Here is a 25,013-nt window from a genome sequence, read left to right on the forward strand (position 1 = left end):
AATAGTACTGAAAGGGGCCCAGACAGTAAATACTTTAGGCATTACAGGCTATAAAATTTGTGGTAATTCTGCATTGCTATGCAAAAATCACCATAGGTTAGGCATAAATGAAAGCATGGATATGTCCAAGAAGACCTGATGTAAGAAACTGAAATTCAAACTTTACATAATTTTTGTATGTCATGAAATATTATTATTAATTGTTCCTAACCACTTAAAATGTAAAAAAAAACCCTACCTTTTCTTTTATTTTTGAAATTATAATATAATTATATTTTTCCTTCCCTTTTCCTCCCTCCAAATTTCCCCATATGCCTTTCCTTGTTCTCTTTCCCATTTGTGGCTCCTTTTTTTTTCATTAAGTATTGTTCTGCTGAGATTTTGATTGCTCACCTTCCTCATATGCCATGAGAACTTTGCCCCAAAATGTCTTTGATGAAATTGTTCATTTGAAAACTAAATACTGTGTTAGGGATCACTTGTAAGACTGAGCAGGGTTTTACATTTTTATTTATATATTTATTTTGTACACACACACACACACACACACACACACACACACACACACATATATATATATCATTGCTCAGTCTTAATAATGTTGCCTGTCTGTATGTTTTCAGGACTGACCATCTGGTGTTGGATAACCAGTTGGTGTGCACTTCCCTGAGGAAGACTATTTCTCCTGCTCTCAGCATTCCTTAGTTGCCTATAGTTCTTTGTGTAGGGCAGAGACCCCATGGTCTCTCTTCCATCCACTTTAACAGGTCTATTGTTCTTGTTCATCTCATGTTTAGTCAGTTGCATTGATGAGACATTATAGATTCAAAAAAACTAAGCTTAATTCTTTGGCTGTTCAAAATCAGGAAGCTGGCTGTCCAGATTACACCCATGGGTGGTGGTTTTCAAGAACCTGCCTATTGCAGATCAATTTGGTGAGGCAAAGTGAACTGTGTGTAAGATATTCAAAAAGAAATTACACAGCAAAAACTCTCTTTTTGCTTCTTAGACTCCTGATTCGAAGTTGATTCCTAGGGAACATCTTAGCAAATGGAATAACACTTCAGCCACACGGCTCCAAGCACAACCTTCCCTCTAGTCCAACTAAATGATTAAACAGGAAGCATGGAGATACCGTGGGAAACCAGAGCACCACACAAGCAGAAGTATGGTACAATCTGGTCAGCAGGGAAATGCATGCAAGAACCCTTGATATGCCAAGACCCACACCTCTGAAGAAGCCTGCTCTGTTACCTGTTGTGTCTTGGCTCAGAGTTTCCTGGCTGCTGCTGCTGTAAGAAGGCACTGGAGTGATGGATAGCGAGGCCGGACAAGACAAAGGTGTGGCCAGGTCAGCTTTGCGAGTGAAGGACTGGTGGTACACAGGTATGCTTGCATCTTTGGAGAGGAAAAGGGGCAGATCTGATGGGAGGGTGGGTCTGCCTTGTACATAGGGATTCTTCCAGTGGGTGAGTCCAATCGCAACAGGCCCAGCAACATCATAACCTGTTGAAATAAACAGATCCAGTCAGTAACCATATCAAAGCCTTATACAATATTTGGCTCTGAGTCATCCAATCCCATATGAAATAAGGATGCATGCTCAGGATAAACGGCTGCTGTCATACTTAACAAATTGTGTTCATCTTGCCACATTAGACTGACTAACACACATACTGTGTGCTAGGTGCCAAGTCTTTGCCTTCTAGGTTCTCTAAATCTAACAAAGTAGGTAAGATTTGTGTCATAGAGGGGTTTTTTGGTTTGGAATTGGGTAGGGGTGACTCACACAATGTGTGGTGTGTGTGTGTGTGTGTGTGTGTATACGTGCATGCCATAGGTGTCCACCAATGTCCAACGACCATGTCCAATTCAAGCAGCTGGAGTTACAGGCAATTGTGAGCCACTCAACATGTGTGCAGGGAACTAAACTTGAGTCCTTGGGAAGAGCAGCAATCACTCTTAAGTGTTGAGCCATATCTACAGCCCCTGTGGTCATAAACTTTTAAGAAGCAATTGAAGAACAACTACATACTGGACACTCTACACAGCCAATCTCTAGCCCATACAACAACTTGCCAGGAGCCATGATAGGACAAGGTAAGAAATAGCAGGTGGTCTTCCTGAGATGAGTCTGCCTTAGATTTAAAAAGAAAATCCACAACGTATTTGCTCCTATAGGAAAGGCCCAGGAGAAATGCATTTTAGGAAAGATTCCTGCTATTAATATGCTTTTCCTGTTATTATTAAATACATAATAATATTTGGTCACCCTTTTGATCAGATCTCTGCAGAACAACAAAGATGTACTATCTTGTAGTGATACTACATAGACAAATAGATGACTTTTTAATTCTTGATGATGATCCCATAAGAATTCCTAAACTCATATCAGTATTTGTTAAGCTCTTTTATAGTGAGACTACTATTAGGTTCTTTCTTTTTTTATCTCTTTATTTGCCCAGCTAGTTTCAGATAATACTTAAGACAGCAGCCTATTTATTATAGAGAGTATCATTAAATACATTGTGGATGGAGGTAGATGTAGTGACTGCCTTTCGAGCAATTGTTGTTGGGATAGGAAAATCAGCACAAACATTTTTGATAACCATACAACTTCATTTCTCTACATAAACAGTAGTACTCTAAGACACAAGTCACAGTAATTTTTGTTAATACTAAAAATACTTCTGGGGAAGAAGTATATTCCAATCAATGTAGTACAACAAATTTCAACACATATTTAGTGGTATTTAGTTAGAAAGCATTAGTAGCAGAATGCCAGTTTAAATAACCATGTTTATTTGTGTGAATGATGTGTTATGTGTCCAGTGCCGGTTAGTTATTTTCTTTTTTACTGGATATTTTATTTATTTACATTTCAAATGTCATCCTGTTTCCCAATTTCTCCTCTGGAAACCCCTACCCCATCCTCCTTCCCCCTGCTTCTATGAGGGTGCTTCCCCACCCACCCATTCCCACTTTCCTACCTTGACATTTTCCTACACTGTGGCATAAAGCTTTACCAGGACCAAGGGCCTCTCCTCCAATGGATGCCTAACAAGGTTATCCATCCTCTGCTACATATGCAGCTGGAGCAATGGGTCCCTCTATGTGTAGTCTTTGGTTGGTGGTTTAGTCCCTGGGAACTCTAGGGCATCTAGTTGGTTGATATTGTTGTTCTTCCTGTGGGTCATAAACCCCTTCAGCTCCTTCAGTCCTTTCTCTAACTCCTCCATTGGGGACCCCATTCTCAGTTCAATGATTGGCTGCAAACATCAACATCTGTGTTTGTGAGATTCTAGCAAAGCATCTCAGGAAACGGCTATATCAGAGTCCTGTCAGCAAGCACATCTTGGAATCTGCAATATTGTCTGGGTTTGGTGTCTGTATATGGGATGGATCCCCAGGTGGGGCAGTCTCTGGATGGCCTTTCCTTAAGTCTCTGCTCAACACTTTGTCTCCATATTTCCTCCCTTGAGTATTTTGTTCCCCTTTTAAGAAAGACTGAAGTATCCATGCTTTGGTCTTTCTTTTTCTTGGGCTTCATGTGGTCTGTGAATTGTATCTTTGATATTCCTAGCTTTTGAGCTATTATCCACTTATCAGTGAGTACACACCATCTGTTTTCATTTGTAAGGCCCAGGACCAGATAGGTTTAGTGCAGAATTCCATCAGACCTTCAAAGAAGACCTAATACCAATACTCTTCAAAATGTTCCACAAACTAAAAACAGAAGGAACACTACCCAATTCATTCTATGAAGCCACGATTACATTCATACCTAAACCACACAAAGACCCAACAAAGAAAGAGAACTTCAGACTGATTTCCCTTATGAATATTGATGTAAAAATACTCAATAAAATTCTCACAAACCAAATCCAAGAGCACATCAAAATGATCATAGACCATGATCAAGTAGGCTTCATCCCAGGGATGCAGGGATGGTTCAATACACAAAAATCACCAATGTAATCCACTATATAAACAAACTCAAAGAAAAAAAAAACCACATGATCATCTCATTAGATGCTGAGAAAGCATTTGATGAAATTCAACACCTCTTCATGGTAAAAGTCTTGGAAAGATCAGGAATTCAAGGTCCATACCTAAACATAGTAAAAGCAATATACAGCAAACTAGTAGCCAGCATCAAACTAAATGGAGAGAAACTTAAAGCAATCCCACTAAAATCAGGGACTAGACAAGGCTGCTCACTCTTTCCCTACCTATTAAATATACTACTTGAAGTCCTATTCAGAGCAATCAGACAACAAAAGGAGGTCAAAGGGATACAAATTGGAAAGGAAGAAGTCAAAATATCACTATTTACAGATGATATGATAGTATACTTAAGTGATCCCAAAAATTACACCAGAGAACTCCTACAGCTGATAAACAACTTCAGCAAAGTGGCTGGATATAAAATTAACTCAAACAAATCAGTTGCCTTCCTCTACTCAAAGGATAAACAGGCTGAGAAAGAAATTAGGGAAATGACATTCTTCACAAATAGTCACAAACAATATAAAATACCTTGGTGTGACCCTAACCAAGCAAGTTAAAGATCTGTATGGCAAGAACTTCAAGTCTCTGAAGAAAGAATTCGAAGAAGATCTCAGGAGATGGAAAGATCTCCCAGGCTCATGGATTAGTAGGATTAATATAATAAAAATAGCCACCACTTGCTGAAAGCAATCTATGGATTCAATGCAATTCCCATCAAAATTCCAACTCAATTCTTCATAGAGTTAGAAAGAGCAATTTGCAAATTCATTTGGAATAACACAAAACCCAAGATAGCTAAAACTATTCTCAACAACAAAAGAACTTCTGGGGGAATCACCATCCCTAACCTTAAGCTGTATTAGGTCCTCTCTGATAATCAAAAACTGCAATGAGAACTCTGCACGTCTTCAAGTGTCACCAGTTATTTTTGTCTCTGATAGTAATCAAGCATTCTACTACTCAGAGAACATTCGGAGAGGTTATAAAACCATTAACCAAAGGTCAAAAAAGGGAACTGACTATTACAGGTGCTAGGACAGAAGATAAAATATTGAATGGGTTTATCTATACAATACTTCACTAATAACTTAGTTACTTTTTTAACTCTCCATGACCCTGTGGAGCTGTGTCAAGTGAAGAATGGTTAGCCAGATAATTACTCCTAATGGATATCCAAGTAAACATTCTGTTGTAAAGTCTTATGATTTATGATTTGAATTTATGTATAAACTTGTGATGAACTTTTTACCATGTGATCATGTATTCTGAAAGACGCATAAGGGCTGAGAACAAAGAGGAGGGATGATCATTCCACTTTACCCCCTTTTTCTTAGAGAGCTTTCATAGAAAACTTTTTACCATTTAGAAATAAATGCTAAATTCACTTTTCAAAGTGTCCCTTTTTCTTCCTATGACTTCAACTAGCAGGAAAAGCTACATTACTTAATCTCCTGCTGTTTTATGATGAGGTGGTAAATGCCAGAGACTGCAGTTTCTGGCCTCGAAGGAACACAGAAGGCAGGCCAGTAACTGAAGCAAAGCAACTTAGTCTTAGGTAAGTAAACTTTTTATTATTATACAGCAACCCTAAATATCTCGTAAGACAAAGTCTTACCCCCATATCTCTTCAGACAACCTCTTACTTTCCTGATTTTATCTGGAAGGCAAAGCAAATTCCTTAAAGGTCTGTAAATTGGAATTACATTAATGTTAATGAAGACAGTCTGAACCATCGCTTCCTGTTGATCACCTCTTCCAGGAAGCTCCTGACTTCTACACACAGTATCAGCATGATGAAGTGATGCCTAAAGGATGCTAGTGTGCAGAGACTGGAAGTGTGTCAGAATAAAATCCTGGTGGTGGGAGGACAGAATGAGAGACCCAAGAAGACAGGAAGGGAAAGAAAGACAAGAAGTAGGAAGGGAACTTCATGGGTTGAATATTTGTTCCTTCCTACACCATGCTAGTCACCATGCAGACATCGACTCACAGGACACTGCCCCCACCCATGCTTTACAGACAAACCTTATCTCTCCACTCTGAGCTGAGCCTCCCTTGAATTAGAAGGTGCTTTAGTTATCTTCAAAATTCCTTTCCGGTCTTCCTCTATTTGACACTCCTTCTTATTTCCATCCTACAAGTTTCTAGCCACTTGGCTCTGGTATGACACTCTCTGTCCAGTTAATTCACTCAACACAGGGCAGGAGGGAGACCATGTGAAAGGCTGTGGAGCAGAGGCCATGTGAAGGTCATTGAAGGACTGCATTAAAACACTGACTTCAGTAAAGAAAATGAAAAGACACAGCCACATGGACACAGAAAAGAGCCTGCAGAGACCAGAGTTAGCTCTGGTTTGAGTGAAAATGTCTCCCATAGGCTCAGATATTTGAATATGTATTCCCTAGTTGGTGACACTGTTTGGGGAGGTTGTGGAACTTGTACTCAGCTAGAGGAAGTATATCACTGGAGGTGGGGGGAACTTCGAGAGCTTATAGCCTTTTCTCACTATCCTGTTCATTCTTTCTGATTAGTGTTGCAGTTGAAGATGCGAGCTCTTAGAGTCTTGCGTCTACCTCCACACCTCTCTGCCATGATGTACCCTTATTCCTCTAAATCAGGCAGTTCTCAACCCATGGGTTGAGACCCCTTTGGGGATCCCTATCATATATCCTACATGTCAGATATTTACATTAGGATTCATAACAGTAGCAAAATTATAGTTATAAAGTAGCATAAAACAATTTTATGGTTGAGGGTCACCATGACACGAGGAACTAGATTGAAGGGTAGAGGCATTGGGAAGGTTGAGAACCATTGCTCTAGAACCATAAGCCCAAATAATCACCTTCTTTTATGAGTAGCCTTGGTCGTGGTATTTAGTCAAAGCAACAGAAAAGTAACTGATATCTGTCTCTCACTGACAAGATGTCACTGAAGGCTATGACAAAGAGAACGGTCATTTCTTCAGCCCAGTGTGAACAAAAGATCTGGATTTTTCCAGGACTGAGTAAAGCCAGGTGTGTCTAGAGACATCAGGCATTTGAGCTTCAGTGGAAATTTGAACATGTCTGTTGAGAAGCTTGAAACATGGAAATGATGATCAAGAGAGATGACGCAAACACCATAAATCCAGTGAAGTTGTGATTAAAGCATAGAAATGAAAATTGACTATATTCCTAGTACTTACTGACACAGCACCAAGGGAACTGTTAGCATTACTGCATGTCAACTTCACCATATTCCTATCAACCATGCAGTTTGTCCTGTGGACAGATGAAGAAACTGAGGCTAAGGAGAGCTATATCTTCTTCCCCCATGGTCAAGACCACGCATAAGTCAAGATTCAAGGCCAGACACTCTGGAGGCAACACAGATGTGCTTTCTTGCTACACAAGCATGCTCTGCTATGTATTCTGCCACTAAGAAAGTCATCAAGATTGGTTCCAGGAGCTACAAATGGGAACTGTGCTCTGAAAAGCCAGATTTGTGTTATTCATTCCTTCCTGGACAATGTTTCACAGAGGAACAGAATTATCAGAATAACTGAGGAAAGGAAAGTGCTAAAAATCATGCCAACAGGACTATTCTGATCCTTCTGATTTGGTCACCTTGGGATGCAGAGAATGTAAGTGATCAGGAAACCCCTGGAGCTCATCAACAAGAACTCAACCTATTTGCATTCTGAACTGTAGTGGAACCAGGGAGGAGCTTGAAGGCTGTTCCCAACAGTGAGCCTATTCAGGTTTTCCAGGCTAAATGTCTGATTCAATCTTCCTGACTATCCTCTAAGCTCTACTCTGGTATTAGCTATGGAAGTGATGTTCTAGAGTACTTCATTTAAATGGATGCTTTATTAAATTCTTTACTTTTAAAAATTGAAACCATACTTCCTTATCATGCCAAGGAATCTTTGCATTGTCACGTCACTCAGACACTCAAGTCTTTCTTTAAATATTCTTTTAACTTATTGACATTTTAGTGTAATCACATCCCTTTCCTCCCTCTAGACAAGGGCTTCTCTACTTGTGGGTCATGACTACTGTAGGGGTCATATATCCGATATGCTACATATCAGATATTTACATTATGGTTTATAACAGTATCAAAATTACAGTTCTGAAGTAACGATGAAATAATTTTATGGTTGGAGGTCACTTTAACATGAAGAACTGCATTAAGGGGTCACAGCATTAGGAAGGTTGAGAGCCACTGTAGTCTAAACTCTTCTCTGTCCTCCCTCCCAATGAATTCACAGCCTCTTTTAATTCTCTGTGTGTGTGTGTGTGTGTGTGTGTGTGTGTCTCTAAGTATATAACTATGCCGTGAGACTGTATCTCTTAAGAATGTCAGAAGCTGTATCCATATAGTCTCAGTAGCATTGCTGTCTAAATAGGACCTGAACACGGATGACATGAATATACACACTGGTGTGTAAGAGGAGAAAGTGTAAAGGCCTCAGCCCTAGATGAAGAACTATAGTCAACTAAGGAATGCTGAGCAACAGGAGAACTAGTTTTCCCCAAAGGAAATCATACTAATACATTATTCATTATCAAATGCTCGGCCCTGAAAACCTACAGATTCAAGTCTCTTTCTCTTTCCTTCTACATTCCAAGTCCTTCTGGAATCATTACCAAGGTGAGAACACACTGTGAATGTGCATCTAAGGCTCTAGACGTGCTCTTTAACTTAAGAATGGCAAAACTGTCGTGAACATAAACAGGACATTGTTCAGCCTTGAACAAAGAGACCCTTGTTTAATAAGCAAGGAAGACATCTTGTTAAGTAAAACAAGTCAGACAGATAGAAAGAAACACTGCACAGTCTCACTTTTCTATGCAATCTTCAAGTATAAAGTATAAAGGGTCAAATAATCCCAACTATACATTAACAGGGAGTAAATGTAGTTCCAAGGAACAGGAGGAAGGAAAGGAGGATGGAGGTCAAAGGTTACCATGTATTAATGACATGTATTTTACACTGCAAATCTGTTAGAAGAGTAGTTTTTTTTTCCCATGTGGAAAGGTTTAATGAGAGAAGAGTAGAAGAGAGGAAAGGCAGCCGGCCATGGGCACATGGTGGGAGGGGGGAAGGGGGCAAGAACAGAGAAGAACAAAGAGTAAGAGAGAAATAAGAGAGGAGGAAGGGCAGAAGAGTAGATTTTTAAAGGCCCATCATACACAAAATTAAAGAAAACTAGGAGTCAATAGCTATGTTAATTTTTGTTGTATAAATTTTATTATATGTATAATATATATTATATATTATACACATCAAATATCACATTGTAATTCTATGTACATAAAACACATAATGCCAAATTACCCATTACTATAACTATGTGTTCACCATAACTATATATATATTTTCTTCCTTCAAAAATAATTTTTGAAGTTTCTCAATAACTGAACGCTCCAAAGTTTCAGGTCTTACTGGTTCTTATACAAAATCATAGCTAATTTATAACATTTTCTTAATCTTATGAAAAAAAATGTCCACACAGCTGAAGGGTTTTTTTTTATTCATGTTTGTTATCCCAGAAATGGTTCTCATTAGCAAACATTTTAATCCATTTCATTGATACAAACAAGCTATAATAAGATTTGCATAATTATGATCAATTGTAAATGGGACGCTCTAAATTTAGAAGTAGCAATGAGGTCAAAATATTTTAAGGGAATAGCCAACCAAGGAACAGCTGGTATCTGAGACACATGCCACAGGATGTCCCACTAGTGGCAGGCACATGCTTCCCCCCCAAACCCCTAGGACATCAGTCCACTCAGGGAGAAAGGTGGCAGCAAGTATCTTGGTTGCCTTCAAGTTCAATATCAACATCATCACTTGACAGACTCAAAACTGTGAAGGGGACCATAGAAAGCACAGCCAGCACTGTCCTCAGTTTTGGGGGAAAAATGAGGTTCAAAAGCTCTAACATGTGGGCAAGAGCTACCATAAAATAGGGAGTGAGCCAAGAGCCAAAACATATTGAAGGGTTTTGAGAGAGTGGTTTGTCTGTGCCTGGGATCTTTCCTATACCTCTGTTTCAGCAGCTCAAGCAGGGACTAATCTACACAAGCCTTGTATCTTAGAATCCCTCACATACGGAGACACGATAACAATTCACTAAGGCAGTGGCTCTCAACCATCCTAATGCTGCAATCTTTTACTATAGTTCCCCATGTTGTGGTGATCCCCAAACCAAAAAAATTACTTTTGTTGCTACTTCAAAACTATAATGTTGCTACTCTGATGAATTATAATGTAAATATCTGTGTTTTCTGATGGTCTTAGACGACCCTTGTGTAAGGGTCATGCCACCCCAAGGGGTCACAACCCACAGATTGAGAACCTCTCTAAGAGGATGACTGTAAGGGATAAAAGAAAGCAAAGAAGTCTTTGAACAGAACTTTTTAAATGATCTGAAGGAAGACATCCTCCCTTTAGCACTGAGTGTCTAAATTGTTCTTCTATTTTCTGCTTTGCCATGAACATTACCAACAGCTTTTTGTTACCAAACGTTGGATAGATTGTGGGAAATGGTTGCTACCTGTTCCTTCTGCAGAATCTCATGTCCTTCCTTCAGTCAGCAGCTTGGTTTTGTTTTCTTGGGAATCTGTCCCAACCCTGAGGAGTCCTGGGGACAGCAACTCAAAACGGGCAGTTTAATTTCATCCCCACTATTTTTCAAACAGGCTCCGAAGGGTGAACTCCAGAGGATTATTTTTCAATATCATTACTCTTCATTTTAAAATTAATCACTTTTAAAAAAAATCAATATTCTGGACCAAGTTCTACCATTTAATTTTAGTGCAAGAGTCTGCTCTGTTGTTTGAATGAAGTGAAACCAATCCAAAGACTTCATGAGAGGTGAAAAATATGGATGTGTCAGGGTCTATTCACGTCACGTAAAGATTCAGAGACCTCATACCAGTGAGCAGGGACAGGCGTCAGAGTAACTTAGACAGAGGTGGTGGCAGTGCTGTTCTCTTCATGACTCTTCCTAAAACACTCAGAAGTATGGTATTGGGGTCAAAGGTCATCCCACTGAGACTAATAGCACATTGCCTTGCAAGCAGCAATTGCACCCCACCAAAGTCACAGGACATATCTAAATAAATTAACCAGGGAGTTGGGGGCCATTTTGCTTTATGGCATTTTAAAGCCAATGTGATTTTTAATGGGTACTTAGAACAGAAGGTGTCCATGTTTAGTTTTATGTTGGAATATACTTGTGCAACTTTATAATCCAAGACTTTAAATCCATTTTCAGTTTTATCGTTCTTTGCTAGAGTTCGCTGCAGTAGCTGTTAAAGGAAGCCACATTCTGGAGTCTCAAGGCACGGGTTGGGTTGGAGAATCTAAGAGACTTGTACCGAAACCCTGATCATATTAATACCAAAAAGAAGTCAAGTCCTCTATGATGAGGAAATACTGGAACTGTCTCACAGAATTCCTGTTTAGGAAAATGGATTAAGTAGGGAGCCAACAGCAGCTGACAGTTACAAAATAAATATTACGTGCCGTCACCACCAAGTTTTTTGTAAGCCACTGCCTACGATGCTGGACTCAAGAAAGTTTTGAAAGAAGTGGGAGAGAATAGACTCGACAAACAGAAAAATAAAGAAGGTCGTGTTACTCTTTCCCCTTTGGGTACAATAAACACATCTAAGCTTGGGTAGGAAAGAAAGTAAGAGAGATGAGGGTTGGGGATTTAGCTCAGGGTGGTAGCGCTTGCCCAGCAAGTGCAAGGCCCTGTTCGGTCCCCAGATCCAAAGAGAGAGAGAGAGAGAGAGAGAGAGAGAGAGAGAGAGAGAGAGAGAGAGAGGCATGTTTTTCTGCCCATGTACTGCAGGTTCAGGGGCTTCCTGGCACGAGGCAGGGAAGGAAGGGAACAACTTTCCCCAATCTGAGGACATTTCCCACGTCACATACTGTAGGGTGTGGACATGTTGTTTCAGAGAAAGAAGGGACAGGGTGACTAGTACACATGAGATTCTTCAGACCACAGGACACCTTTAAGGTCGGCAAAGGCGCAAACTTGAATACATGCAGAAGGGCACCCGAGAGGGTAGGAAATGTTATATCCGTCTGGTTCTCTTTGGTTCATTCAGATCTCAACAAGGAAAGTCTGACTTTGGATTTTAGCACCACATTAACACCTGCTTCACGGACCCTTCCGACAGGAAAGGATGGCACCTTTCCTCCAAGAATTAGTGAACAAAAATTTTCCATAATTTTCATAACATTAGTTTCCTATTTGCAGTCACCAGGAGGTTTCCCCTTTAAAGAACATTTAGTAATACTCCACAGATACTACAAAGGAACTTGATTGTGGTGTTAAGCGCATAACAATTCAGATGACACACCAGTGAAAGAGCTAAAGCAAACACTGAGAAATTTGTAGAGCAGGAAAAGACCAGCGTAGCTTTCCCAACTCCATTCACCGGCAGCAAGAATCCACAAGAGGGCGCCCCAGGATGCGAGCCCACCAGCAGCAACTGCTGTGGTTCTGAAAAACCAGTTCCTTCACAGGTAGTTTTCTACTCGTTCCTTCCTAAGCCACCCTCCCGCCCAGGTTAAGGGTGTTACATGGCAGTGGCTGCCATCGCTCACCTATGGTGATCTGGCTGACACAGCTGTAGTAACTGCCCGTTGTTGCAGAGGACAGGTTATAACTCCCGCTGCTCACGTCTTTGTCTGTTAAGAAAGCGAGACAAGAAGGTTAATGCCGGCTCATGGTTTCCATGACTACGATGTAAGCTTGTGAGGAAAAAACTAATAATAACAAAGGCAGCTCTGTGTCTCTGACACAGGTGCTCTCCTACCTGCTGGGGCAGGGGCACCAAGCACACAAGGTTGTGGGCGCTCCTTTGCACACCAGCAATCCCTGAGCCTGCCAAGGGCAATGTAACAGTGTTCATTGACTCAAAGCAAGACAAAAGGAAGGAATAGAGTTAGAGGAGGAAGGGAGGGAGGGAAGGAGGGAGAGAGAGAGAGAGACAGGCAGGCAGACAGACAGACAGACAGACGTATATGCACACATACATAAACACACTCCTGCTTTCACTTCTTCCTAATTATAAAGAGGTGTGGTCACAGACAGGAAATAGGAGGACGTGAGTTTAAAGGCCAGCTTTGTTTAATATAAGTTCTTTGTAACAATTCCTTTCAGTATTAGTCTCCATCTGAACCCGGTGGTCACAGGCTAATCTCACAGACAGGAAGATGAGACCCGGCTCATGAGAGGTGGGTGGGCCAGAGGAAATGTGTCCCTGGCACATAGGTCAGTACATTCGGAATGCGTTGGATCCACCAATCCCAGACCTAAAGCACAGCAAATGAGTCTGCCCACTCCCAAGGCTCCATTCTAGAGTCTCTCCAAAGCTTCGCTAACAGCCCGTCTTTAGAAGGTTCTGGAAAGGAGATCTTTCGGGGGCAGGGTTAAAGGCATGGAAAGTGCACACCAACAGAGAGAAAACGTCTATTAGTGCTGGATGGCTATGAATGAGGGGGAAGAGCAGGCACGAAGGAGAAGAGTGTATTGAAAACTAACAGCCAAGAGTAAAGTAGGATGCCAGAATTACACATGAGTTGCCCAGGCAGAGGCACCGGATAAACCAAAGTGGTGAAGCCACAAAGGCACAAAGAGGTGTGGTGATCTGAGACATAAGGAAACCATGTGGAGAAAGGTGCACACACCTATGGGCCTCGAACAGAAAACATCAATCAAAAGCTTGTGTGTGGCCCTTAACCAGACTTTTCGGGACAGCCTTAATATTAATTTAGTCCCTGAGGAACCAACTTTGATGAAATTGGAATATCATATGACCAGGGGGAAAACTTGAAACTGAATGAAATTGCTAAAGTCTGTAGATCCTAGAGTCAATGTAAATATATATATCACTATATAGTATATGGTTTATATTATATTACATATTATAATATATAATTCTATATATATCTATTGTATGAGAAATCAATAGTATAATCTATTGGAGTCAATATATGTTGACACCAGGATATACACACACACACACACACACACACATATATATATATATGTATATACAGATATACACATATATATATACATATATACATATACACACACACACACACACACACATATATATATATATATATATATGATACCTGGGCATGTGTTGGTCATATTACTTGTCTATCAGTCAATGTTTCTTTGTATGGGAGATGGAAATAATAAAGGTACTTATTATACAAACTTTAAACCAGTTAATAATAAAGTCTTCCTACAATCAGCATAAAACACCCACTTGATATCAACTGTTGTTCTTTTTCTATAGTTTTAAAAGAGCAAGCATATCTATGATACAGAATATTACGTGGGAAAGAAAATGAATGGCAGAAAGCTTCCCAAAGTATCATGGGTTAATCTCCTTCCCAGAAGGTTGAACTAAAAACAAGGAACAACGGGTGTGATTCTGGTTCTGAAGACTTGGACAACGGGAGCTGGGATGAGATTTCAGTCGGGAGAGTGCTTTTCAGGCACAAGGTGCTGAGTTCGGTTCCCAGAACTCATGACAGAAACGAACAAGCAAAGCTTTGCATGGTGTTGTTCTGTGTGATCCCAGTGAGACAGATAGAGGTGGAGATGGCAGGTCCTGGGGCTAGCCAGACCAGCCTGCTGGGCCAGTACCCAAAAGGTGACAACCCATGAGGGTGTCCTCTGGCCTTCACTTGTACATACACGCATACACACAGGCACACACACATGCATATACACACAATCAAAAACACTTAAAAGAACTAAATTACATTACTCATGGATTCATATATGGACAGTAAAACTACACATAGAAGTAATAAAAAATAATTACCACTTGTCTTAGTCAGGGTTTCTATTCCCGTGCAAAACATCGTGACCAAGAAGCAAGTTGGGGAGGAAAGGGTGTATTCAGGTTACACTTCCACATTGCTATTCATCACCAAAGGAAGTCAGGACTGGAACTCAAGCAGGTCAGGAAGCAGGAGCTGATGCAGAGGCCATGGAGGGATGTTACTTACTGGCTTGCTTCCCCTGGCTTGCTCAGCTTGCTCTCTTATAGAACCCAGGACCACCAGCCCAGGGATGGCATCACCCACAATGGGTTCTCCCACTTTGATCACTGATTGAGAAAATGCCTTACAGCTGGATCTCATGGAGGCATTTCCTCAAGCTCCAGCTTGTGTCAAGTTGACACACAAAACCAGCCTGTACACCACTAAAGTGACCAGCATAGCGGTTGGGAAAGAGAGTTTAAACTAGGAGAAGGTTAGAACGTAGCTAGGTCTTGCCAAATCGGATTTGTTACTTGACTTGGGTGGTGGTCCCTGATATTGTTTTTACAACCTTTGTTTAATTATAGATTTGTGTCTTGTGCTTACCACTTGTGCAAAGCTATCGTTCATAACTTTTTAATCTTAAACCTTTTATTTGGAGATGATCTTAGACTTCCTGAAAATTTATAAAAATGGTTCAGGGTCTTAGAATGCATTAGTTCTGGTACTCTCCAGTCTACTCCAATCTGTGGCAGTTCCTTCGCCTTTCATAGACCATAACTTTTAAAAGAAAATCAGAATGGTAGGTATTGTGGAAGGACAAATCTGGAATATTAAATTCTACAAAAACGTAAGAGACAGAGAAGGCAGAAGAGTTAAACCAGTGGTTTCCAACCTTCCTAAACGCTGTGACCCTTCAAAACAGTCCCTTGTGTTCTGGTGACCCCCGGCCCTAAAATTATTTTGGTTGTTACTTCATAACTGTAATTTTCTACTTTATGAATTACTGTGTGAACATCTGTGTTTTCCAATGGTCCTGGATGACCCCTGTGAAAGGGTCACTCAACATCTCCCCCAGTTCCAGTCCTGAAGGGGTTGTGACCCATAAATTGAGAACCACTGAGTTAGACAGAAGTAGTCTGGGAACTGTTGTCTGCCAGGTATTGTGCTAAACAGTCATGTTTAGCACATGTGTACCCAGTATTTTATTTAAGGCAGGCATGCCTATCCCACTACCGGGCTAAAAAACTGAGGGTTTAAAAAAAATGAAGGAACTTGCTCAGAATCGACCTCCTGGGAAGCCACTATGTTACATTTAAATAATCAAAGCCATCCTGAGAGATTAGACAAAGGAGCTGTGGGAAAGACCTGCACTTAAAACAGTCAATATTCCAGTCGAAGTTCTCAGTGAAAAGTTTGAGAGAAAAAAACAAGGAAAAGAAATAAACTGTTGGCTATTTTTTATACAGAAAAAAAAAGAAAAAGAAAGAAAAATAACTGAGAAGAGAGACAAAGGAGAAGGACGGCAGATTATGTAAGCCAGTGTGTTCCAGGAAGTGCTCCCTGATCCTGACCTGCACTGTGCCTTTGAAAGTCATTTGTCCCTCTGTGCTGAGGAAGGAGGCCCTGAATAACAGAATCGGTCTTCAGAGGACCACTGGACGGAAAGTATGAACAAATTAGCACACTTTTGTCTCAACCTTTTCCCAGCACGCTGACAGACTCCCTGCTCTAACAACCGCCACCACCCATGCAGGAGCTGCAGCAACTCAGGTGCAGGCACCCTCACCCATCATCCACAGAGAGAAAGAAGACCGGTGCTTCCAGTAAACATGGAAGCCTGGTAATTATGTAGGAAGGCTGAACAAAAATTATTAACATAGGATGATAAGTAGCCTGATCCGAGAGGCATAAGAATTTAAAGCAATAAAATATAAAACAATAAAAGTATGCAAGAAGCCAGGCACTCAAGGAAGAGTTAGAGTGGTAAATTTAGTTACCTGCAAAAAATGATGAGAATGTTTATTTTTAAGAAATGTTAAGGGGTTGGGGATTTAGCTCAATGGTAGAGCGCTTGCCTAGCAAGCACAAGGCCCTGGGTTCGGTCCCCAGCTCCGGAAAAAAAAAAAAAAAAAGAAATGTTAAGTAAAGTCGCAAGAGCAACTATGAAAACAAAAGTCAGTAGAAAACCACAAATTTCCAGAGTCCTTCACTGGGTTCAGGAGTAGAAGTGGGGTAGAGAATGAGAGTTTTAATGAAAAAATTCAAGCTAGCGAAGGGAAATAAATATGAAAATGCATAGAAGAAAAGATAGAGTACAAGATAAGATGCAAGTTGAGTGCTTGGCCCTATTAGTAAGAGCAGTGCACGTAATGGCCTGATGCTGCTATTTCTGAAACTCTGAGATTGATCTACAAAACAAACCACTGATTGCAAAAGAAACATCTAAAATGAGATCCAAGAAACACCAAGAGTAAGAGATATAAGAAGATAAGAAATGATGACATACAGCAAGCAAATATTATCCCAAGGAAGACCAAGGTATCTGTTACCTTTAGGTGAAAAGACTACAAAAAGAGTCATTAATAGTCACAGACATTTCAGGGTTTAATTCTCCAGGAAGATACGGAAAGTTTAAAACCCTACACTCACAGTAATTACAAAATGTTTCAGACCAAATGAAATCAATTTATTGATATTTGACACTGTGAGAAGAGATTGGCAAATTCGCCATCAGAGGGGAAGATTTTAACTGAGACTTAGTAATTCATTGGTTGAACAAATAAAAATGTAGTACACACACACACACACACACACACACACACACACACACAGAACAGGAAGACCAGTCAGAAAAAGGAAGTTGATCATCAGTACCAAGAGGAAGACAATAGAGAGTAATGGGGAAGAGTGGCATTAGGATGATTAAAATGCTTTGTGCATATGTAGGAAACTCATTAGCATATACAACTACCATATGCAAATAAAAACATTTTTAAAAAGTTAATAGAGGACTAGGGAGATGTCTCAGTAGACAAAATGCCTTCTGGGTAAACATAACGACCTGAAATTGAGTCCCTGACTCCTATAAAAAGCCAAACACGGAGGCAAACATGATCTTGTAAGTCCAGCATTTGGAGGTTAGGTTTGCAGAGACAAGTGGATCCCTGAAGCCCACTGGCCACCACCCTGGCCAGATCAGTGAGCTTCAAGCTCTGTGAGAGACCCTGTCTCAAAAATAAAGGTTGAGAACCATCAAAGAGAGACACCCAACATTGACCTCTGGTGCAAACACAAAGAAAAAGTGAAATAAGTAATATCAGTTTAACCGTCAGATACCCCACTCCCAAGAGAGAATGTACACTTTTAATTCCTTTTATTACATTAACTCTGTGTGTGTGTGTGTGTGTGTGTGTGTGTGTGTGTGTACACATGCCACAGTACATGTATGTAGGTCAGAAGAGAGCTTCTCGGTTCCTGAGATACAGTTCCTCAGGGCAGCAGGCTTGGTGGCCATCTTCTTTACCCACAGAGGCATCTTGCCAGCCCCCTTTTTAACTATTAAGCCTATATCGAACCTACTATAAGACTTGATGACACAGTAGATCATAAAGTAAACTCAACAATTACAATACACATCAGTATCATCAAAGGGCACTGTCTTAATTAGGGTTTCTATTGCTCTCACAAAAAAACACCATGACCAAAAAGCAAGTTGGGAAGGAAAGGGTTTATTTGGTTTACACTTCAGATCGTAGTCCATCACTGGAGGAAGGCGGGACAGGAACTCACACAGGGCAGGAACCTGGAGGCAGCAGCTGATGCAGAGGCCACGGAGGGATGCTGCTTACTGGCTTGATTCCCCTGGCTTGCTCACCTGCTTTCTATATAACCCAGGACCACCAGCCCAGGGATGGCACCACCCACAGTGAGCCAGGCCTTCACCTAATTGATCACTAATTGAGAAAATAACTGGATCCTATGAAGGCATTTCCTCAACTGAGGCTCCTTCCTCTGTGATGATTCTAGCTTGTGTCATATTGACACACAAAACCAGCCAGTATGGGCAATTTTTTTTTCTAATTTTAATTTACAAAATGATACACATTCTTTTGGGAAATGGAGCAGGGAAGAGAGGTGACTGTTACTCTGTGTGTGTGTGTGTGTGTCTGTGTGTATGTATGTGTGTGTGAGTGTGTGTGTCTGTGTGTGTCTCTGTGTGTCTGAGTGTGTGTGTGAGTGTGTGTATGTATGTGTGTGTGAGTGTGTGTGTCTGTGTGTGTCTCTGTGTGTCTGAGTGTGTGTCTGTGTGTATGTATGTGTGTGTGAGTGTGTGTGTGTGTCTCTGTGTGTCTGAGTGTGTGTCTGTGTGTATGTATGTGTGTGTATGTTTGTGTCTGTGTATGGGGGTGTGTGTGTGGGGGTGTGTGTCCACATTCATACGTGAGCATGAATCAATATTGACAGGCCTTTAAGAAGTGTTCCACGACTAATCAAAGAAAGTATACATCTGATTTCTAGAAAGAAAGCTGTAACTAAAATATTTGAAAGAAGAAGCACCAGTCTCGTTCTTTCAACCAGAGTCTCATTCAATGATAAGTCTCACTTAAAAAACTAAAGTCTTAAAAACCATTCCCCACAAGCCAGTAACTCAGTCTGTGACCTTGATTTAGCCTCCAAACCAGGAAGATGGTGACCACCGGGAAGGCTAGAAATGCTGAAGCCCAGGCGTGCCCCCATCAGGGTCTCCTGTTCACCAAGATACCCATGTGACTTGCCATCTCCTTAAATCGAGAAGCACTTCTCTATGGCATAACTTTAATGTTTGTAGGCGTCATTCTTTGGAAACCAACCAAAGATATTTTTAAGGGTCTGTGTGATCTAGCCTGCGCTGGGAGCTGGGAGAAGCACAATGTACCACGTCAGGAAGGACAAAACCCAAGGCAATGTAGGAGTGACAGAACACAGATAGCCTGGGGCTGTAGGGAGGGATGACAGCTACAGTGCTCCTCTGGCAGTTGTACCTCAGAAAGATTTGCTCCGAGGAGGAAAACCTCTTTTTAAAACGAAGCCCTGTTAGTTGGAGTTTAACACCCTTGTAATAAGATGCCCAAATCCCTGGTTCATGAGCCAGTGAAAATTATCCCAAGATGAACTTTATCACACAAGTGCTATAAAGAGAATTCAACTTGCAAGTGCACTGGGTAAGGAGAAGTTTGCCCGCGGGTGCCTAAGAACAGGAACTGTGGAGCGGCCCTCACATCACCAGATAAATGGCCAGTTAGCCCAGCATCCATCTCTGGGATGAGTTCTGAGGGATGGAGTTCAAACTGCTAAAACACAAGGACGCTATCTCATGGTGCACTTTTTTTGTTTGTTTTTTTCCGGAGCTGGGACCGAACCCAGGGCCTTGCCCTTGCTAGGCAAGCGCTCTACCACTGAGCTAAATCCCCAACCCCTCATGGTGCATGTTTATCCCATTTGCTGTACAGAAATATTTCTGATACTGGAGCCCGGACCCTTCCCCTTTTATCACCTCATCTCCCAGAGTCTTTCTTCTTTGTGTTTTGACTGATAGCCTAAAGCGCATTGATATCCGCCATGATCAGCAGGCACAGAGCGGCTCCTGATACAAACAGATGTGTAGGGACTTCTCTCTAAGACACAGACAAACAACCCGTCAAAGGGTGGCAAGTCTGCCTCCACCGCCATTTCCTTAAAACCAAATCTCACTACCGTGAGAGAGACAAGCAGCGCGCCATGTGCTCGGTCCTACTCCGCTCCGGGGATCTCCTGGGTTTTCCCACCGGTTGTACATCAGCTACTTCAGAAGCCAGGCCGGGTTACAGGAGGACTTGAGTAGCTATCCTCTGCATCCTCCTCCCGATCTAAGAAAGTACCACATTCCTAGAGAGCAGAGACATCCCCAAGGCAGCTGTGTTCATGACGCCTGGCCCTGGTCCTGGTCCTGTCTGGTGTACACAAGGCACACCAAATGTTTGCCAAATGCCTCCAGAAAGCTTTCAAGCCCTTTTAATCACTGTTCGTGCATTTAAAGCACTGTGCCCAACGCTCATTATCCCAGCTTCTCTTGGGTCCACGCTAGCAGCAGGCACCACAAAACCCTTACACGAATCCTAATTAAAGAACCCTTTCTTTTCCCACTCAAACCCACTTAATTCCATGCTGAAAACTCACAGAATCCATGTTCCTTTTTTCTCAGACAGTAAAGACTTGAGCCTTATTATTTCACTGTAAGATTCATTACACAGGCAGGTTTTATTGTATTTCAAGAAATAGTGTTGAGCGAGCCTTCATGAAGGTTTGCAGTAGACTGAGTTAATTTTTCTAGAACCTTCCTCGGGAGCGCTGGATACAGTATTTATCTAGATCTATATTCTCATAGAAAAATCCACACCACTGTTTGCCAAGAGTTGGATGTTTGTGTCCCCAAGACTCATATGCTGAAGCTGTAACTCCTGATATGATGGTATTTGGCATAGTTTCTTTGGGGAGATAACTGTTGTTAGTTAGGGTTTTAGTGCTCTGAGGAGACACCATGACCAAGGCAACTCTTATAAAGGAAAGCATTTCATTGGGGCTGGATTACAGTTTCAGAGGTTTAGTCTACTATTGTCACGGCGGGAAATATGTCAGGATTCAGGCTGACATGGTCTTGGGGACAGAGCTGAGAGTTCTACATCTTCAATTGCAGGCGGGAATGAGAGACTGCACTTGAGCACAGGTGACCTCAGAGCCCGCCCCCACAGTGACACACTTCCTGCAACAAGACCACACCTCCTAATAGTGCCACTCCCTATGGGCCAAGCATTCAAACAAATGATTGTAGGGGTGGGGGTTGGGAGGCAGACTTATTCAAACCACCACAAAGAGCCTTAGAGGATAGGACCCTCATGGTGAAGCTAGCGTTCTTTTTTTTTTTTTTTTTTTTTCTCGTAGCTGGGGATTGAACCCAGGGCCTTGAGCTTCCTAGGCAAGCGCTCCACCACTGAGCTAAATCCCAACCCTCGAAGCTAAGCGTTCTTAAAACATACAAGTATATCGTTCTCCCCTTGAGCACGCACCTAAGAGGGGCCAAGTTCAACCACACTGAAGAGGGAGATATCTGCAAGCCAAGGAGTTGTTCCTTACTAGACATGGAATCTACCAGCACCTTATTCTTGAATTTTCCACCTGAAAAACTTAAATGTCTGCTGTTGAAACCACTCCATCCATGGTATTTGTTGTATATCAGCCTCAGATATATACTAAGACACTTTTAATTTAAAAATGCAATGTTTTATAAGAAAGAAGTAAAAATTGACTCTTCATAGAATCAAGATAAAATTTCAACTTACTTTGACCCCAGGAAGAAGCTTCCATAATTTGAAGAGCTCAAAGTAAGCAACAATCCTTGTAGGCTTCAAACTCCTTAATCAAAGGGTCTTAATCTGTGTTGACCATGATGTCTGTGTTTCATAGCAGGCATGCCAGGTGGTGATGGGGAAACAGAAGTCATCAAGTAGCCCTTTGGTGTCATTTGTAGGGAAGTGTGAGTCCTAGTCAGTTAGCATGGATCCCATTTCACTGTAGCAAGAATGCTTTTACTCTCTTCAGCATGTTCCTGGCTTTTGGAAGCTAAAAGAAAGCTATTTTGTTTGCGAATTCCAACAGGAAAATGAAAACTCAAAACCTGTTAATGGTGCAGTTGCTCATAAGTTGCCCATATTCCAGGAAATTCCACCAATTGTGCATGCAGACAGTCTAATTAAACTCTCTCTCTCTCTCTCTCTCTCTCTCTCTCTCTCTCTCTCTCTCTCTCTCACACACACACACACACTCATTCACACAGGCACACATGCTCACATAGGCACACACACATGCACACATTTGCTCACACCTCTGCATACAGGTACACACTCACACTCATGCACACTCACACACACTCACACAACAGGAAAGTATGAGGGGCACTCATTGAGAAGTGGGGTGAAAGTTTCAGCAGAAGTCGTGAGGATGAGACAGAGTAACGGGGCCAAAAAAGACTAAACTCGATGATAGACATGTAAAAATGGTCAAAGAATAAAAATAAAAGTTTGCGAGTGTGCGTATGGTTGGGGACAGTCAGGTGCACCTGTCGTCCTAGCTACTCAGGTAGCTGGAGATGGAGGATCATTTGAGCCCAGAATTCAACAGAAATCCCGTCTCTAAGACAGAAAACAACAGTTTGGGGATGGTGGATGGACTGACGGTAATGCTCTCTGCTGGAACCTCAGTCTTTCAGTCAGCTGGGCAGCCAAGGATTGGTCACAGGCCAGGCACGGTGCTAGGCACCGGGGACACAGAGGTGGAAGAAATGGACCCTGCACTCTGGGATCTTACAATACACTCATGGCAGTACAAACCAGAAAGCTTCTAGGCAAATCATTCTTTAGCGTCACCCTAAGAAGTCCTGGCAGAAGCACCATGTGACCTAGAGAAGGCTTCAGGAGAAGCGATGAGATGTGGGTAAAGAAGGTGGAGGTATGCTGTAGAGAATGCACCCAGAAAAGTCTTCATCACCTGCTTCCCTAAAATCTAAGATGCTACAGCCAAGGGCAAGAAGGATGATCCTGGGCAGGGTGAAACCAGGAAAGAGTTTTAAGGAGAAAAGTAGCAGAATAGGGTATGCGAGTGACCAGCTGCTGAGATGCTGCTGCTGGGGTCAGACTGAGCAGTGGTACTGGCCTGGGTATGGGAAAGGAAGAAAAGGAGGTGGGCATCCTAAATAGAGGTATCACCAGGACCTAGTGGGTGAGTTTCTTGGATGGGGGGAGCAGCTGATGTTAACAGCTAACACAGAGACCAGTCAGTTCTCCACATCTGCAGGTTCTGCATCCAAGACATCCCCTGACTAAGGATGCAAAAAATAGCATTGTACAAATTGTGTGTGTGAGTGTGCTGAACACATACAGGCTTTTTTCTGGTTATCACTGTCTGAACAACACAACCACTTATATAGCAATTGCACTGCATTAGGCTTAATCAGCAAGGAGAATGCAGGCAGATTATACAGAAATCTGCCATTTTGTACAAGGGACTTGTGCATCCGTGGATTTGGGGTTCTGGGGACTGAGTAATCTTGACTGTCAATTTGACTAGACCTAGAGGAGCTTGTAGAATTTTCTAGACTAAGTTACCGGAGGTGGGAAGAGCCTCGCTAAACATAACTGGCACTGAAGCATCGCCTGAAGTCCTAGACACATGTTTTAAAAGCTAACTGAGAACTGGCATTCCAGTGTCTGTCTGTCTGTCTGTCTGTCTGTCTGTCTCTCTCTCTCTCTCTCTCTCTCTCTTTCTCTCTCTGAATGCCTTCTTTTCCCCTTTAATCTCTAACTCTTATGTCCTCTTCTAGGGAACTGTTGTTGGCCCATCCCTCCTCACTCCCATCCCCATACCCTATGGTTCTTCACTGTGAAACTGTCTGCTCTCATTGACTTTGCCATTTGGGAGAGAGACCGTGTTGTCTCCTTCATCCTGGGTTTGAGCTAGTAACCCGACACATGGTGTGAGCTCAGTAGCTGGAGACATTCCAAGAAGACAGGTATTTTGCGTTGTGAACTCGTTCAGTTGGCAACGGCAAAGGAACAGGCACGTGGAAAAGTCCGGCGGACAGCTGGTAGGCAAACCCAGCTCTTGGTGCCAGAAAAGTTCTGAGTTCATCTCTAGGTGAAGGAAAATGAAGCCAAGAAGGGGGAACCACGTTCTGGGCTCCTTCTTCAAGGGTCTTTATGATGTTCATGTCATTTTGTTAGGCTGATCTCCCACTACACTCTACCCTGTAGCCACTTCCAAGCAGAGGCACTGGCTGGGACATCCATTGTCTTCTAGCCTTGGCTCAAGCCAGCCTTTCGGTTAGCATTACTCATCCTCCTGCAGATGCTCATACTATTCACCCTTCTTCCTCTTTCTAACTATACATAACCACCGCCAGGCTTCAGAGCCAAACCTCCTGTATTTGAGCTATTTGAGCTCCCCTTCATTATCACAGCTAAGTGAGTTCCCCAACCTAGCTATGTCACCATTTCTTCAAATGAATGGTGAAGGAACACAGGACTAGTTTCTTAAGCGGTCTTTTGTGATGATTGGCTGAGGGATTCACATCAAGGACTATCATTAATCTTTACATTCAGACGCACCCCTCATTCCTCCTAAAGTTAGAA

General features: G+C 41.9%; 1 protein-coding gene across 3 annotated transcripts in view; it reads right to left on the reverse strand.

Annotated features, from left to right (window-relative positions):
• Positions 1-25,013, reverse strand: part of Ano4 (anoctamin 4) — a 398,260-nt gene that overhangs the window by 370,183 nt on the left and 3,064 nt on the right. For all 3 annotated transcript variants that reach the window (XM_032911022.1, XM_032911030.1, XM_032911017.1), the window contains exons 2-3: positions 12,628-12,711; positions 1,255-1,506 (exon numbers count right to left, since the gene is read on the reverse strand). In XM_032911022.1, coding sequence (XP_032766913.1) covers positions 1,255-1,506; positions 12,628-12,711 — 336 coding nt within the window. The remainder of the gene's footprint in view (positions 1-1,254; positions 1,507-12,627; positions 12,712-25,013) is intronic.

This window comes from Rattus rattus, chromosome 1 (genome assembly GCF_011064425.1).
Source record: "Rattus rattus isolate New Zealand chromosome 1, Rrattus_CSIRO_v1, whole genome shotgun sequence".
Taxonomy (NCBI): domain Eukaryota; kingdom Metazoa; phylum Chordata; class Mammalia; order Rodentia; family Muridae; genus Rattus; species Rattus rattus.